General features: G+C 39.6%; 1 protein-coding gene across 2 annotated transcripts in view; it reads right to left on the bottom strand.

The window, feature by feature from the left end:
* Positions 1-15,292, bottom strand: part of PLCB1 (phospholipase C beta 1) — a 398,333-nt gene that overhangs the window by 157,150 nt on the left and 225,891 nt on the right. For both annotated transcript variants that reach the window (XM_063331245.1, XM_063331246.1), the window contains exon 4: positions 2,963-3,103. In XM_063331245.1, the coding sequence (XP_063187315.1) occupies positions 2,963-3,103 (141 nt within the window). The remainder of the gene's footprint in view (positions 1-2,962; positions 3,104-15,292) is intronic.

The raw sequence follows: 15,292 nt of genomic DNA, 5'->3' as shown, positions 1-15,292 counted from the left end.
ACTTATGGAGGAATTCATTCAGCTCTTAGTGATGGATCTGATCCAAAGCTCATCAAACTGAGGAGAAACAGAGTTCCTTGGGCTCTGGGTAGGGGTCTGTATGGCCAGGTTGGACTAGCGTGGTGAGAGCAGCTGGTATGAAAAGGCACAAAAAAAAGTGAGAGGAAAGAGATGGGAAAGACGGGATGTTCATTTCTGAAGTTACTGGATTTGGGAAGAGAATGAAACACTGCACAGGAGACACAGAGGTTGTTCACGGGTTAAACTTCATGTTGGGAACAGAGTTGGAGAAAAAGAGCATCCGCTCAGATTAGGGTTGGAGAATAAGCTCCTTTCTTTGTCCTGGCTTCTGCAGTGCTATGTTTGCGGATGCTCACAAATCCCATCCCAAGACAGACACACCCGTCTGAAAATACGCAGACACTGTGTTGGTGCTACTGCTTTTCCCCGTCGGGCCGGACCTAGCAATTTGCCCTTTCGACCATAACCCAGTCAATTCCGAACTGCATTCTTTGAACAAACCAGCCGCTCAGTGCCCTTCAGCTCATCACTAGCGTACTTGAAACATCAGCTACTTCCTCCTGGAGGAAAGAGCACATCACAACTACATCACCACTTCTAGCTCTGTATTTAGCGCACTTAAAGCAAGCTGAAGAGCCCAAGGCTCGTATTGTCATAATTCTCCCACAGCTTGGCCAGTGGATGTGACAAACAGTTAGTAGCAGAACAGGAAGCCTTCTGCAAAGGAAGAAACCCCCATAATGAAGTAATTTTAATTGCTTCACTAAGACTGTTCGTTTACTTTGCCTTTCCTCTCCAAGGCAGGACTGATTGATACTTGTCACACAACTTGAAAAATAAGGTATCACGAATGAAGGGACAATCCGAAAAATATTCATGCACTGAAAAGGGAAAGGTGGAGGAGTTTGTCAGTGGCATTTGCTTTCCCTGGAACGTCAGCAAGAGGATGGGTCAAAATTCGCCTGCGTGATGTTGAAAACTTCTTGCGTTTACACGCCCTCTCAGAGCTCCCTAAAGAGATGATCTGTGCTTGATATGCTTATTTATAACAACTTCTCTGAGTCACTACATGGGTCCTGGAGATGACAAGGACCAGCTTCTGTGGTCTGTCGCATATAAAGTTGGAAAACATGTAAAAAAAGGAAGAAATTTTAGATACATTCAACAGTGATAAAATTCCGTTCTCACTGAAACAGTCAGGATATTTAGAATGATTTCAAAGCAAGCACAGCCAATCTGCAGTGCTTTGAAAATCCTATCTCCGGGCTACAGTCCTTGATAAAATATGAATTTATTTGGACTACCGCATTTACAAATAACAGGGAAGACTTAAGATTCTTAGTTACTCAGATCATAGGAGTTACTCAGGATTTAGAGCAGTCAAGCTTTTCTAAAACATGATTTTGTCTACGGTATTTTTAAGGTTTCATTACCAAACAGAAAATGGCCCTAAAATACCACTTTCTGTACTGTTTTAGCAAACAGATTATGGCTCACTGATTGCTGGCTAGACAGGAAAGATAAAAAGGACACACGCTTCTGATTTAGGTGATTTTTTCCTTGGTAACGGCTCACAATTTTTGCTGGTAAAGCTTTAGCATACCATTTCATTTTCCATCACATGCTTTGCTGTCTTTTTTTTTTTCCCCCCCCAAAGAGTTGTTTCAGTCACTTTCATTTTTGCAGGGTTAAGATTTCTTTACCACCCCTGTAGAGTATAGCTGTGCGTTTTCAAGTCTGAGGACAGCACTTCCCACTCAACAGTCCACGGACCACCACGACCTCATTTTGTTTCTATTCTTTCCTATGAAAGAAACAGCGGAAATTGTTTTTGCCCAGTTGACCGATTGGCTAATGAAGATTAGCAGAGACAGAAACCTGGCAAGCAAAAATATATCCTCCTTAGCTTAAGGCTTTCATTCTATGACCTTTTTTCATCTGGCCTGACCATCCTTGTTGGCTGTGCGGTGTCAAAGTAACTCCTTACTGTTGTTAAATAACAGCAGTCTACAGAGAAACTGTCTTTTCAGCACAACCTAGTGGACTCGAGGATGCAAACCATATGAAAGCGTGTTCCGTGCGTGGTTAGCTGGAGGCTGTCATCAATCTACATGAATGGAAGCGGAAAGAGGAGTAGCTTTTGAATGGCAATTTGGAACAGATAAATCAAAGAGCTTCCCCTTCATTGAACACGACTGAGTCATACAGAAGGTGGAAGAAGGAAAAAAATAAACATGCACTAAATTCAATCATAACTTGCTCATCACACACAACTGTGTTTCATGCAGTGTGTTGGACAGAAATGAAGGGACTGTATACAGGCATGGGAGTACTTTGCTAAGATAATGATGTTGACTTCGCAATTCTTATCAAGGGCTATCGGTAGACAAAATTGAATGCTTAAAATCAGCCTTTGAACATGAGCAGAAACAGTCATGGAAGTTAAATTAGGTGCCTGCTTGCTGACATGCTTGAGTATACCAGGTAGAGCTGTAGATTCCTACTCCGATATAGGCCAACCTTAAAAAGTCAACCATTTACAAACCTTGATCTCACAGATGATCCATAATTCTCACACACTTAGAACAAGCATAAAAGGGTGACAGCTACTGAAAGATAGTGATACGTGTTTGGAGACTCACAGTATACTACTTACAGCCGAGTGAAAATGTGCATGTACCATTATTTTCACAGGGCTTATTTGGGCTTTACAAGCAGTGTTCTGAAGATGAGCACACACCTATCAGGGGCATAAACTTTGCTGAATAAACTCCCTGGAAAAAAAAGATTGCACATTTCTTCTTGGGTACTGAGCGGCACTGCTCTATAACAGGATTGAGGTTCATTTCACAGCAATCTCCACTTTTATCTCATTTGTCTATATCTCAAGAGAATACTTTAAAAACATTAATTTTATATGACGCAGATGAACGTATATTACCTTTGCTATATCCTCTTGGAATGCCACCAAGTTCAAGTACGATATATTGACCAGATCTGGACCATAGACAACAGTTATCATTCGATTTTCCAGTCGACCTCCAAGGTTCCCAGCATCCAGCAGTTCGCGCAGTTTTGGATCCTGCAGGTAAATACATTACAAAAACAGTTAAAAGTCTTTTGCAAACACTTGCGTTAAAAGTGGTATTTTTTAAAAATACTTCCATTTTGAAAACTTGTGTTATTTTGAACATTTTAAACATGACGGAACTAGGTTCTGATCCAGTTAATTATTCATTAAAATATTTAAAGTTATTAACCTAGGATAAAAAGACAATGACCGCTGTAAATCCTTCAAAGCCCCTGAGCTCTGTATTGGTACAGTGCAGACTAAAAGCTGTCCAGTTGATGCCTGCACATTCCTATTCTCAGCTATTTTGTCTCATAAGATAAGCCTGTGTAAGCTGGTTTGCTTGTCAAAATAACACTATCTGTCCAAAGGCGACTGGCCTCAGCAGAGACATTCTCTCTAATTTCAATGGCTTTTAGATAAAGCTCAAAATGAGAACTTGGTTTTGCCTAAGGAATTGAGAAGACTGGAATTAACTGCCTTAAACACTATGAAATGAATAATTTTTAATGGTGATGCCCTCCTCTTTCTTCTTCGTGGCCAAAAGGCCCTGTATTATTTATATTCCATTTATATTTAGTTTTCAGTCTTTTTTTCAGGTTTATATGCAATATAGAAATTACTACATTACATTTCTGTGAAGGAAAAAGATATTCAATGATTTTTATCGGCTAACAATAGCCTGAACCTCAGCTTCATTGGTAGCATAAGCACGTGAAAAACAATTTCAAGCGATTTTGCAACTCTACTAGTTTCTATTCGGCTGCAGCATTTCCATGAAACACACTCAGTGGTTTTTCAAACTAAGAAAACTGCTCGGTCCTTGGCCTCAAGATGAAGTTTATAAAGGCAAAGACAGATGAAAAGAAGCACTGCATGAGTGAATTCAATCCTTTGAATAGGGCCAGTAGAATTTGAGAGCTCAGGTTTCCTAAAAGGCAAGATTTTTCAGTCTGGTACAAATACTAAAAAATGGCCAGCAAATGGTATCACTACGGGATGACAGATTCTGTGTAGAGATCAAACCATTTCAAAACTGACACAAATATATCCTGCAGCTTACGTTTCACTCTCACGTGAACCTTTGCCCCCCACTGTCTGCATATGTTTAGTGTTCATGGTACTTCTTAATATTTAATAACTTTTGAATAAGAATCTAAATCTCCACCGACCGATACAAACCAAATTTAGTGTAACAGGATGATACGCTTAAGATGATGAAAAGGGCTATTTTTCACGGATCTTGCAGGAAATCCTATATCGACAAGACCTCAGTCTAAAAGGCATCTCCTGGCTGGTATCCTATCTGCTTGTAGGCAATGGAGCTACGCATCCATTCACCAAATAGCTCCCAATGTTTAGGAGAGCATTTTGAAGTCTGGCATATAAACTGGAAAGAAACTACAAGGCTGTCTCTCATAAAATGCCGAGCCTCATTAAATACTGGGTACGATGGCAAGTATTGCAGGAAAACAGAATAATCCTATTTGAGGGTTCTGTAAAGAAGGAATATGATTGTGCTCCGAGACAAAGAAGATTTCATGGGTAAACAAGTTAATGACAGGCTTTCACATAAGAGAAAAACAGAAGAGGGATATAAAAATAGTAGTTGCATTCCAGAGATGGGAATTTGAAGGAGAAAGACAAAGAAATTGTGTTAATTTTACATCTAGGAGAAAAGCTAGAGAAATGCCCTGAAGATGCTAAGTTAGTGATGGTGTCATTACTAGATGGGTTACTTTCGCTTTTGTTTACAGGCTGAACGTTACAAAGCGCTGTTTAATTTCTCTGGGAGATGAGAACTCATCTGCTTTTTACTTTCTACCATCTCAAACCCAAAATCAGACTGATAAATGCTTCTGCTGAAGGGCCTGTCTGGGAAGAGCATCATTCTGAACTCAAACTGAACAGGACTGTCTATCTGGTTTTATTCTCTTTCACATATTTGTCATTCCTTTTTTCTTTAACCTGAGTGATCCTATTGCTCACAGCTTCACTCTTGGTGATGAAATGCAATCGTATCAACAAAAGAAGAAAGAAGATAACCTTTTTCCTTCGTATTTAGAGTCAGCTATAGGATGTCTCTATGATGGATCATACTCTAGTTAGTCTCAGATACACATTCGCTATGCATCACAAAATAAAAAGGAAACATATTTGAAATGGGATGTTTTTCCAAGGCAAATTCATCAAAAGAGAAGTTATCTGGGACCGGCTCAGTAAGGTTTTTAAAAGTGCGAAGTGGCCAATCAGGCAATTTGAGTATGAATTTGGTCTTCCAAATCATAGGATTTTTCTCCAGGTTTGAAAGAATAGCAATTAGACAGACCACCCTCTTTGAATTGCTGGGTTTGCATGAGTAAAATGTTGAGTTCTTCTATTCTGTTAAAGACTTATCTAACGAAGTTTGACACACACGGTCCCTTACAGCCATACATTATCTGGCTGCCACCCCGCACCTATCAGTAAAGGGCACACGCTGCATATCCCAGGCTATCTCAGTGTAACCTGCCGTGTGCTCCACAGACTTAAAATAGATATTTTTATTATACGTGCAGTGGAAAAGAATGATTTTGATATAACAGGATTTATACCCCTTTTTGACCACTGCTGTGGGTGTATTTGCCCTTTAAGGGTGACATCTGCATTTCCATTTGTCAGTGACAACTTAGCCCTTAACTGATGATCTTGGTCATATTCTTTGGTTCTTAGATCTGAAACTTAGATACCAAAACACACTGTCAGCTCTTCACATTCCTCACAAACAGCTCTGCTTCCTTATTACCACACTTAGCTGCAAAAACTACTAAGGAGATGAGCAAAATATCCTTTATCAAAATCTCGAAGACTACTGAAGCTCTATGAATCAAAGCCTTTGTAAAATGTCAGCAAGTTTTCCTGTGGAGATGATAGGAAAGCACATGGGAAAAAAACAAAGCAGCAAGACCAAATTTAGGTTCTTTTATGTAAATCGGATTATTTTGATAATTCCATTTTGAGGAATGAGACTGAAAGTCTGCTGCTGTTTGGAGCTGCATTTGATATACTGGCTCACAAGCGGACAGATTGGTTTTTGGTGTAAGCTCTTTGCTAGACTGGGGCCTTATGATGAACATATTGAGCTCTTCGAGAGACATTCAGGAGAATTATACCTATTAAATATCGATTATAGACTTTTTTTTAACACCTGAGCTACCGAAGCTCTATCATGTCAGAGAACACGTCCATGGGATGCTCAATAAACAGCAGGCTATTGACAATGCCCGCCCAACTCAAGTTCCCTTCATAGTGCAATAATTTAAGTCTGCCTTGATGTTTTCTGACAAAGCAGCATCCTTTCGCCTCTTTTACTCACAAGGTCTAGGTGTTGGCTTGCTTTTTTTGTTCCATTAAAGTTTATCAGGAGCTTCAGCTCAAGGACTGGAGCTGCCTGAAGACTTGCCCTGAAAACCACGTCAGGAAAGCCCGTGTTTCTGACGGGACACCTCTGTGGTTAAAGGGCTGTCAGATTCCCAGAGGGAAATGCAAATTGTGGGCAGGCAAATACAGAGGAGGTGACAAGGATAGTACTGGCCGCACAAATAGCTTTAAAACCCATTAAAAATAAGATTAACCATGTCAAATTGAGGCAAGAGTTGGCCAGAGGACTATCTGCTGGTTTGGTAAAAAGCCCTCCCTATTCGTTTCTGCTGTCTTGACAAAACTGTCAAAAGAAAATATACCTTAAATTAATCCCAAACAGAAATAGAAAATAGGAAAAAATAGCCAGAAACATGAAAAAAAAACCAAAAAACTTTATCGATTTCCTACAAAATTCATGAATAAATGCTGAATAATGATGTTTCGTTAGAAACAAGGATCCTGCAGACAGATGGATAAAAATAGATTTCAATCCGACTTCCACAACTTTCTCCTGTTGTATTTTCCTTTCACTGGAAATCATAAAAATAACGTAAAGAGGCATTCAGCCACATTAGTGACAATCTCCGTGAAGACTGCTTTCAGCTGTGGTTGGTATTAATAAACGTAGCTCTTAACACTTAAATTCCAATTAATGTGTGCTCTGCCCATTACAGTAAATGCTGTAACATCTTTTAATAGTATCCCCATCTCTTTAAACTTTTCTCTGAGAACTTGCAACACACCATCTGTCTGGGAAAATTTTCTGTTCGTTTAATACATTGCCATACATATATATATATACACACATATACACAAAAGGCTGCCATGCAGTTCAGTAAACCTCAAATTTAAGCACGCCAAGGGGCAGCAGGTCAGCCAGGGTTTCACCTCAGATGTAAAGTACCACCTTTTGTTACTAACATTTCCCAAAGCTGTGGCACCAGCTCCAAGAGCAGCTGTCTCTGATCCCAAACCTACATTTAACAGTAAGAGATTCTGTCCGGTGCTAAGGGTTTTCCTCAGGGTTTAGCAGTTCCACACGAAGTGATGGTCAAGCTGGGTGAGTATCAAAAGACTCAGCCAGAGCTTCTGTGTTGCTAGAACAGTTGTGTAATTAAAGTACTATAGGAAATTTTTTGGTGTTTGAAGACATGAGTTTACAATGCAAACAATCTAAAGGAGTCATTCTAGACTGCATACAGCGCGCTCCTATGCGTGCAAAATGCCTTACGCTCCCCGGCCCCAAACCCCTACCAACTGAAATCATCTTCTCAAGCATCTTATGCAGTAAAACATTAAGATGTCAATTAAATACTTGAGTCCTACTGCAGCCATAGGTATGAAAGGCATCCCAACGCCTCCAAAAAGTAAATGTCTAAAAGAAAAAAAGTGCCCAAATAAACCCCCAGCAAATCCTACACACAAACTGGGTGTTTATCAGCTATTTTCATGACTTCTATCAATCTGACTTGCAATTTCCAAATGCCTTCTGTTTCTGGTACTGCAAATATGCCACACTCCTTACTTTAAAACACTGTATTTAATGAAGCAAAAGTTTCAGACAAGCAGGGTTGGGTGGAACTGTACATGCTGCTGTAGATTTTTGAACTACATTACACAGCTATACGAGTACTTCAGAACCCCCTAGGCTCTGTATCATAAACCCAAATTGTTATATTTGTGTCTTGAAAACGTCAAGACTGGAGACGTTCAAAAAATTGGCAATAGAATTTTATCTTAGATCCTGGCTCATCAGAATAAGATTTCCAAGCATTCAAAACTGCATTCATATTTTTCTAGCTCTTTATGTATCCCAGGAGAGGGGAGATGGGGGAAAAGAAGCATAATTAGATAGCTACGTATGCAAAGAGCTTTCCAGGAAACACTCAAGTTTGTGCTTAAATTAAATGAAGAACCTTGCTAAAATAGAACCTTACATTGTGACTCTGTCGAAGGCAAAACTCCCACAGATTTTTTATCCTCAGAAATGCCTTATCACAGAGTGTTTATCAACAAAAACGTATATAAATACAAATATATATAGAGAGCATGTATACTTCATATATTTGACCCAGTTTTCAAAATACCAGATCTTAACACTTCAAGCACCAGGTAAGTAGCTGTAGTATGTGTAGCACGAATAAGAAACACTAAGTTTCTCTTAAAATCAAACTACTTACCCCTACGGCTAGCTAAGGACTTCAGCAGACTTCCCAAGCCCCAACTCCACTCAGTTGATCCAACTGACCTCCGCAGTGCAAGCTGCCCAGCACAGAAGACCAAATAAGGGTAGGAATTACTTTCTAATTCCTATTGAAGCAATTTTGTACCCTCTCTGGTAGCTAAAGCACCCAGTTCTGGTCTGCAAGACTTCTTGGGTCCAGGATGATACTTGAGAGTTGCTTCTTTGTCTCTACAGGTTAAGTGTCTCCTCTCGTCCGGTCGCTTCACCAGCACCTACAGCCAAGCAAGAGGTGAAGGACCTCCCTCGGGAGGTACTTCCCCACCTGTGTCACAGAGGAATAAATCACCCACCTGACGGTGTGTTCTCTGCCTAGTGAGCACACGAGGTGCAGGTGCAAGCCATTTACTGGAGATGGCTAATTTCAGGAGGTGAGACAACCCCACAACGGCACAAGCCCAAAACTCTTCTTGCAAAGGGGCCGTTGCTCTGCATTGCATCTGAAGCAGCTGTGAACTGCTGCGGCGCACCCGTGTGACCCTCAGAAACAAAATGCTCTTGCTAACGGGATTAAATTTACTGTTAACAATCCCAACACAGATTCAAAGCTGGTTCAAATACCCTTTCTGTCACACATCGCCTAGCAACAGTACAGGACTAGGAACTTCCCATCAAGTGGATTGACAGACTCATCTCTCAAAGAAATGCGTCTTCCTTCTCTCTCTCCTTCCTTTGTTGAGACCAAAGTCAAAACTATCAATAGTTTATCTTTCAGCAATCCCTTTCACCGATTAAAGAGAATGTCCATACATGGGAATCACACCTACAAAACTCAACGACAGGATTTTGTCTGTCTTCCTCAATGACAGTCATGTGAAATGAATATACTCCAATTATTACATCAAAGATACTCAAAACAGTGTTCTCCAAACTGTCTTTTCTATTATTACACAGAATTCACAGGAAGTTTGATATTTAAGTATGTTCATTTATATAACCAAGCCATTCTTACCAAATTCATTATCATTAAACCACAAATACATTTAGTCCAACAAAGATAAAAACTGCACTATGGTTTTTGATATAAATATTTCTTCACGCATTTCACAAACGTGTATCAGATCAATACAGGACCAAATATATTTGCAAATACTTCTGTGAAATTTATTCTAATTTCTAGGGTTTCAGAATGGGTTCCAGATTTTGCGGGATATCACCGTACCTACCTATGCACGGAAATAGAGCCAATATCTTGTTTAATTCCCCCAGTCTTCAAGAGACCATTTTGTGCACACTAAGTCAGTGTGTACAAAACCAAAGGATGTTTCTCTCAAAGGATCTCTCAATAATCTAAACTGGTCTTAAATTGACCATCTGCTCAGCTAATGCGGTGGAATATTTCTGGAGTATAATGCAGTATTAAGTAAAAGGAGTCAGAAATGCCTTGGACAGTCTGGCTGTGAAGAAGGAGATCAGAGACACCCAAGGCCTTCTAGAGCAGATCTTGCTTGGTACCTGCAACAGTGAATGCCTCAGATATAACTAAAATCCAAGGGCTTTTCTTCCCAGAGAAATTATCAGGGATGAAAGGATATCATAAATCATACATCAAACAGTCAATCCTGATTTACTCTCTCTGTGAAATACTTACTCCAGAAAAACCATTGCTTTTCCCAAAATAGCTTAATCCAATTCCATGCTTGAAGTGAGAACATCAATACATCCAGTTTACCAGGAACAGGTTATGAAAAATAATAAAGCTACTTCTTTTTCTATGATGTACAACTTTTGAGGAAGAGAGCACAGGTGCCGGCGACAAGCACGCTTTTCTTCAGTAGAGAAACAAGGGGTAAGCGAACTTACACCTGTACGAATGATATCTACCTTCAGAAAGGACTGCATCGATATTCATTTCCGAATGTAATTCTAACTCTGAGCTCTGAAAATGTGAGGTGAATTCAGAGATTTCATGTTGACTTTCTACAACAACCCACAGTACAAGACATGGGATATTTCAAAACATAACATGTTATTAATCAGTATGTTTATAATACTTATGGACACCCAAAAAACCCCGTTGAGTATTATTGTCAGCAGCCGGGTGAAGGGGACAGAAGCATCCTTAGCAAGTTTGCAGAGGACACCAAGCTGGAGGGAGCAGCTGATGTGCTGGAGAACAAGGCTGACAGTCCCCTCCAACCTACACTTTTCCACAACACCATGATTTCTGTACCAGACACGACCTCTTGTGTTACAAGCATTTACTGGAGACAACGCTACGCACTTACTGACAGATGCTCAGCACCAGCTTTGCTGAAGATGCTATTTCTCCTCACAGTACAAAGTCAGATTGGCTTCTGGGGAGAAGGAGGGGTATATACCCAAATAATGAATTCAACTTCAATGCTGCATTCTGTGAAAACAGGATTTTATATAAAATACAAAGAGGATGAATTGTATGTGCTAAGGAAAAGCCTGTGGACAAAAATAGGGCCACCTCATTCCTCTTTTTCTGACCTTTCTCACAGTTCAAGTGATCCAAATCCAGCTTCCTTGGGTCTCATGCTCTCATGACAGAACACTAAGCAAATACTCAGCCTGCATATTTGTTTAGTTGTCCTTATAAACCTCCGTGTTCCTCGGATTTTTTTAGGTTCATGGTATTTAAGTTTTAAATTGGTTGCAAGACTGTGTGTTCTAACAAAAACCAAGTGACAGTATAAACCATCTAAGTAAAATCAGACCAAATGTGGTACTTTTCAGTCCTTCTGGATGTGGTTAACATGAAAGTCACAGTGTGCATCTTGATTTAAATAACGATTTTAAAAACGCAAAGTACCTAGAAGCTACAACCATGCACAATCTCCCTCTATATTTTTCTAACTCTCTAACCTCTTTATCAATTTGTATCAGCTGCAGATGGCTCATTATTTTAAAAATGACCTTTAAGCACACACATTTCCTTTCACCGCTTTTCCTTTCTCAGAATACTTTGAGATTTTCTTCAGTATAATTTTAAAGGAAGAGATGAAGAGACAGCGGAGAAAAGAAACTTCTCTCATTTTCATGTTACTTTTGTTAATTCATTTTTTTTGGTCTGTATGAGACTATTGGAACTATAAAATGTCTTCAAATGAAATGATTTCTACAGCAGGTCGCACAGCACGTAAGGACAGGAATATCTGGAACAACAGCTTAATTTTCACTTATCTGTAAATCTCATATGCATTGTTCTTCCAATTCTGAATTGCCGCGTAGAGTTATTTTAATAGGGTTACTTCAGGGGCTGAGGTACAATCAGCTATTCATCTATATATCGTTTGTAAAAATCTAAGATGCTTGTAATGAGTTGAATGAGAAGTATTGCGTGAATGGCCACTCTGCTTTTCAGAGTGCTCCATAAGGGCTGCCGTAGGATCACTTGCATTTTAATGCATTTTTTTAGCTGGTGGAAGTATGTACATCCAGACGGGCTGTAATGTTGAATGCACCAACTACGCCTCGTATAAAAATAACAGATGAAACACAGAAAGCTATAATTGAAAACATCTGACTAACGAGCTGTTTATTATTGCAACATTTCAGTCACACACATCAGGAGAAAAAAAAGAAAAAAAAAAAAAAAAGAGATATCCTGCTTGGCCAAGCTACCATTATTTTGCTCACCTGCGTGTGAGCTGTATGTTTAGCTATAATTTTTTCAGTCATAAAGTCATACAGGATGCTTACCGGTAAAGCTCTCCATTTACCTGATTTTAATTATTGCAAAAACCCACTATTCCCATTACCTTTGTGTATTTAATTCTAGGAAACTAATTTGCAGTATAGCAAAGAAAAAGAAACCATTTCAAAGACGATGCAGCAACAGTCGTAATTTTTTCCTTCTCGTACTGTACCAGATACTCAGCTCCTGCAAATGAGACCACCAGCTTACAACAGACTCTTAATGGAACATCTATTTAACTAGTGACTGCCAACGATAAGTTCTCGTGCACTGTCACTTGTCACAAAACCTTCAACTACGTCTTATTACGTATCAGTAACAATAATTCAGAAATAAAAAAATCTATTTAGACTCTTTGACATTTGAAAATTGGTGCAAAATTAGCCAGCGCAGATGACCTTATTTCCTGCAGATCTCAACAGAGTTGTCCCGGCTCATGGTGACTGTCCAGCTCAATGGGAACGGGAGCCAGGGTACCACAAAGGCAAGGGAGCCCTCGATAGCTGAGTGGTGCCTTGACTCTGAAAACATAACTACAACCATAAAATCCGCTAAAAAGCCACATGGCAAAATCATACAGCAGATGCCAGCGCTTCGGATGGCAAACTTAAGAGAGAGGAAGTCATCTATAATGAGAACAAATGATTTAAGATTGCTTTTTAGAAGCTGGTCGGCTTCAATTTACTCCAGAGAGGATGACCTTCTGCAAGTACATTTTTACTTTTTATATAAACGTCTAACGAAAAAAAGACTAGAAACAGATTCCTGTTTTAGAAGACAATATGACTACTGAAAAAAAGAAGTAAAATCTATAAGGAGTATGAGTAAGAACTACAAATATGTTTTTTTGGCTGAGAGAAAGAGAGAAAACTATGAATAAATGCAGAAGCTGGATTTGGGTGGTTGTATGACAGATTAATTTTACTACCTGTGAAAGTACAGGAAACGTGTTCAGTCATTGCTAGGAAAAGAACATCCAAATACTAATGGCTTTGGCAGGCAGCTGCAGAGAGAAGGAATTCTTCAAGGGATGCCATGGACATTATTTTAAGCAGTTGGGTTTGGATTCTATCATTTTGAGAAATAATCGATGAAGGGCATATAAAAGGGGTGGCTGAATCGATCTGAGATCAGACTCAAAGAAGTACACAACACATCAACTTGGAGAACAGTCCTGATGGAAATCCCAAGTACTACGTACTTGCGAGCAGCCAAACAACGTGAGAATACCAAGATAAGGATGATAGAAAATCAGCACAAGAAGAAAGATATGGAAACAGTCTCAAAAAGAAAATAGACTATATGGCATGAGGTCCCCACGAAGAAACATCCAGATGCAGACACACTGACACGGTGAGCAACTTTGTGCCTCTGAATTATTCATGTGTGTTATAGAACCAAAATTCTCTCATAAATATATGCCTATAAATTTGCAGGTACGGAGCATTAAGACAACTATATTTGGAAGTAGTGTCAGCAATAATTCCCAACTTGGTTCTTCAAACTACTCTGTTTCTATTAGTTTTTTCTTACAGTTCACTGGAAAAGCAACAGGGACAATAGCTGTCGCTCTTTAAAAAGCAGCCAAAGGATGTTTGCCACCTCAAAGCCTTGCACGATTTTGAAACCCCTTGTCTAAGTACCAGTATCGGCTGATGCACCGAAATGAAGAGAGAACTGGAATTCTGCATTAACTCACACCCTTAACAACTCTCCTCACTTCAAAGAGGTTAACCTGGATTTGCAGTAGTTGAGAAAGGGTAAAAAATGGCAAAGGAAGTTCAACAGTTATTAATTATTTTTAAATGTGCCTTCTACAAACCATGGCAGCTTGCAAAGAATTCAATTTTTTACATTTAGAAGGTGGATCAGCACTTCTCTTCCTAATATCACTTGCTAAGTGCCAGAGAGACTTCTAGTTATCCAAGAATTTAATGAACTACATCCAACAATTTAAGGCTGTTTCATTTAGATAAGAGGCTTTCCAACTTAAAGGATAAAACAGCCTTCAAGACAGTGGAAAATAAAACACATTTTGGTGTGTATAAACTACCCAAGCAGTTAGTTAAGTCTAAAAATGACATTTGAGCTGGGGGAAGCCAAGTAAATAGGCTTGGCACGCAGAGCGCACGGGAGGCTGGGAAGTCCTGCAAGAACTCCAGGCCACGCTTTGGGCTCCCCTCCTTTGCCGCATTTCCCAAGGATCCCCAGCGGAGCATTCAGCCGAGCAAAACTATGCACTCCAGGGTTTGAGCAAACTATTTCTGGTAGGTTACGAAGTCCAGTGCTTTTTAAAAAGGGGATTAAAAATATTTTGCGCACATAAGATTATGGCACCGAGGGTACACTTTATCCAGTTGGATCCTTTCCAACGCCTCCGTGGAAAAACAAGTAGTTATAATGCATGCAATTTGGAAAGGAATATTCTGCAAATAACACAATATCCTACATGTCACTTCCCCAAAACAACATCATTTGACGCTACGGGTATTAAAGTTTGCATAAAGATGTATCTTAAACGGACACTAACTTCAAGACAGAATTTAATAGCTTCTCTAAAACGTTTAATTATTTTTTTTTTCATTCAGTCTTATCAGACTTATCAGACATAAAGCATTTGCCCACAGAAAACATTAGTGAAAGACAACGGTCCTTTTGACGTGATGAACCAGCGCGGTGTAATATCAGACCACACTCGCTCACCACACGAATGCTAGTCGGCAAAAAATTTAACATGACATTTACATATACTAAATAATGTAAGATGTGGCCTTTGCTCTGGAAGACCTCTGCGCCTCTGAAACACTCCTTTGTCTCTCCAGCTAAGGTGGGGAACTGTTGTATTTGCCGAGCAAAGCCAATTTCAACAACAATCGACTGCCAGCAAGGAGCA

This window comes from Chroicocephalus ridibundus, chromosome 3 (assembly GCF_963924245.1).
Source record: "Chroicocephalus ridibundus chromosome 3, bChrRid1.1, whole genome shotgun sequence".
NCBI classification, from domain to species: Eukaryota; Metazoa; Chordata; class Aves; order Charadriiformes; family Laridae; genus Chroicocephalus; species Chroicocephalus ridibundus.
Note: the sequence above shows the minus strand (reverse complement) of the source record. Positions and strands in the feature narration are given on the sequence as shown.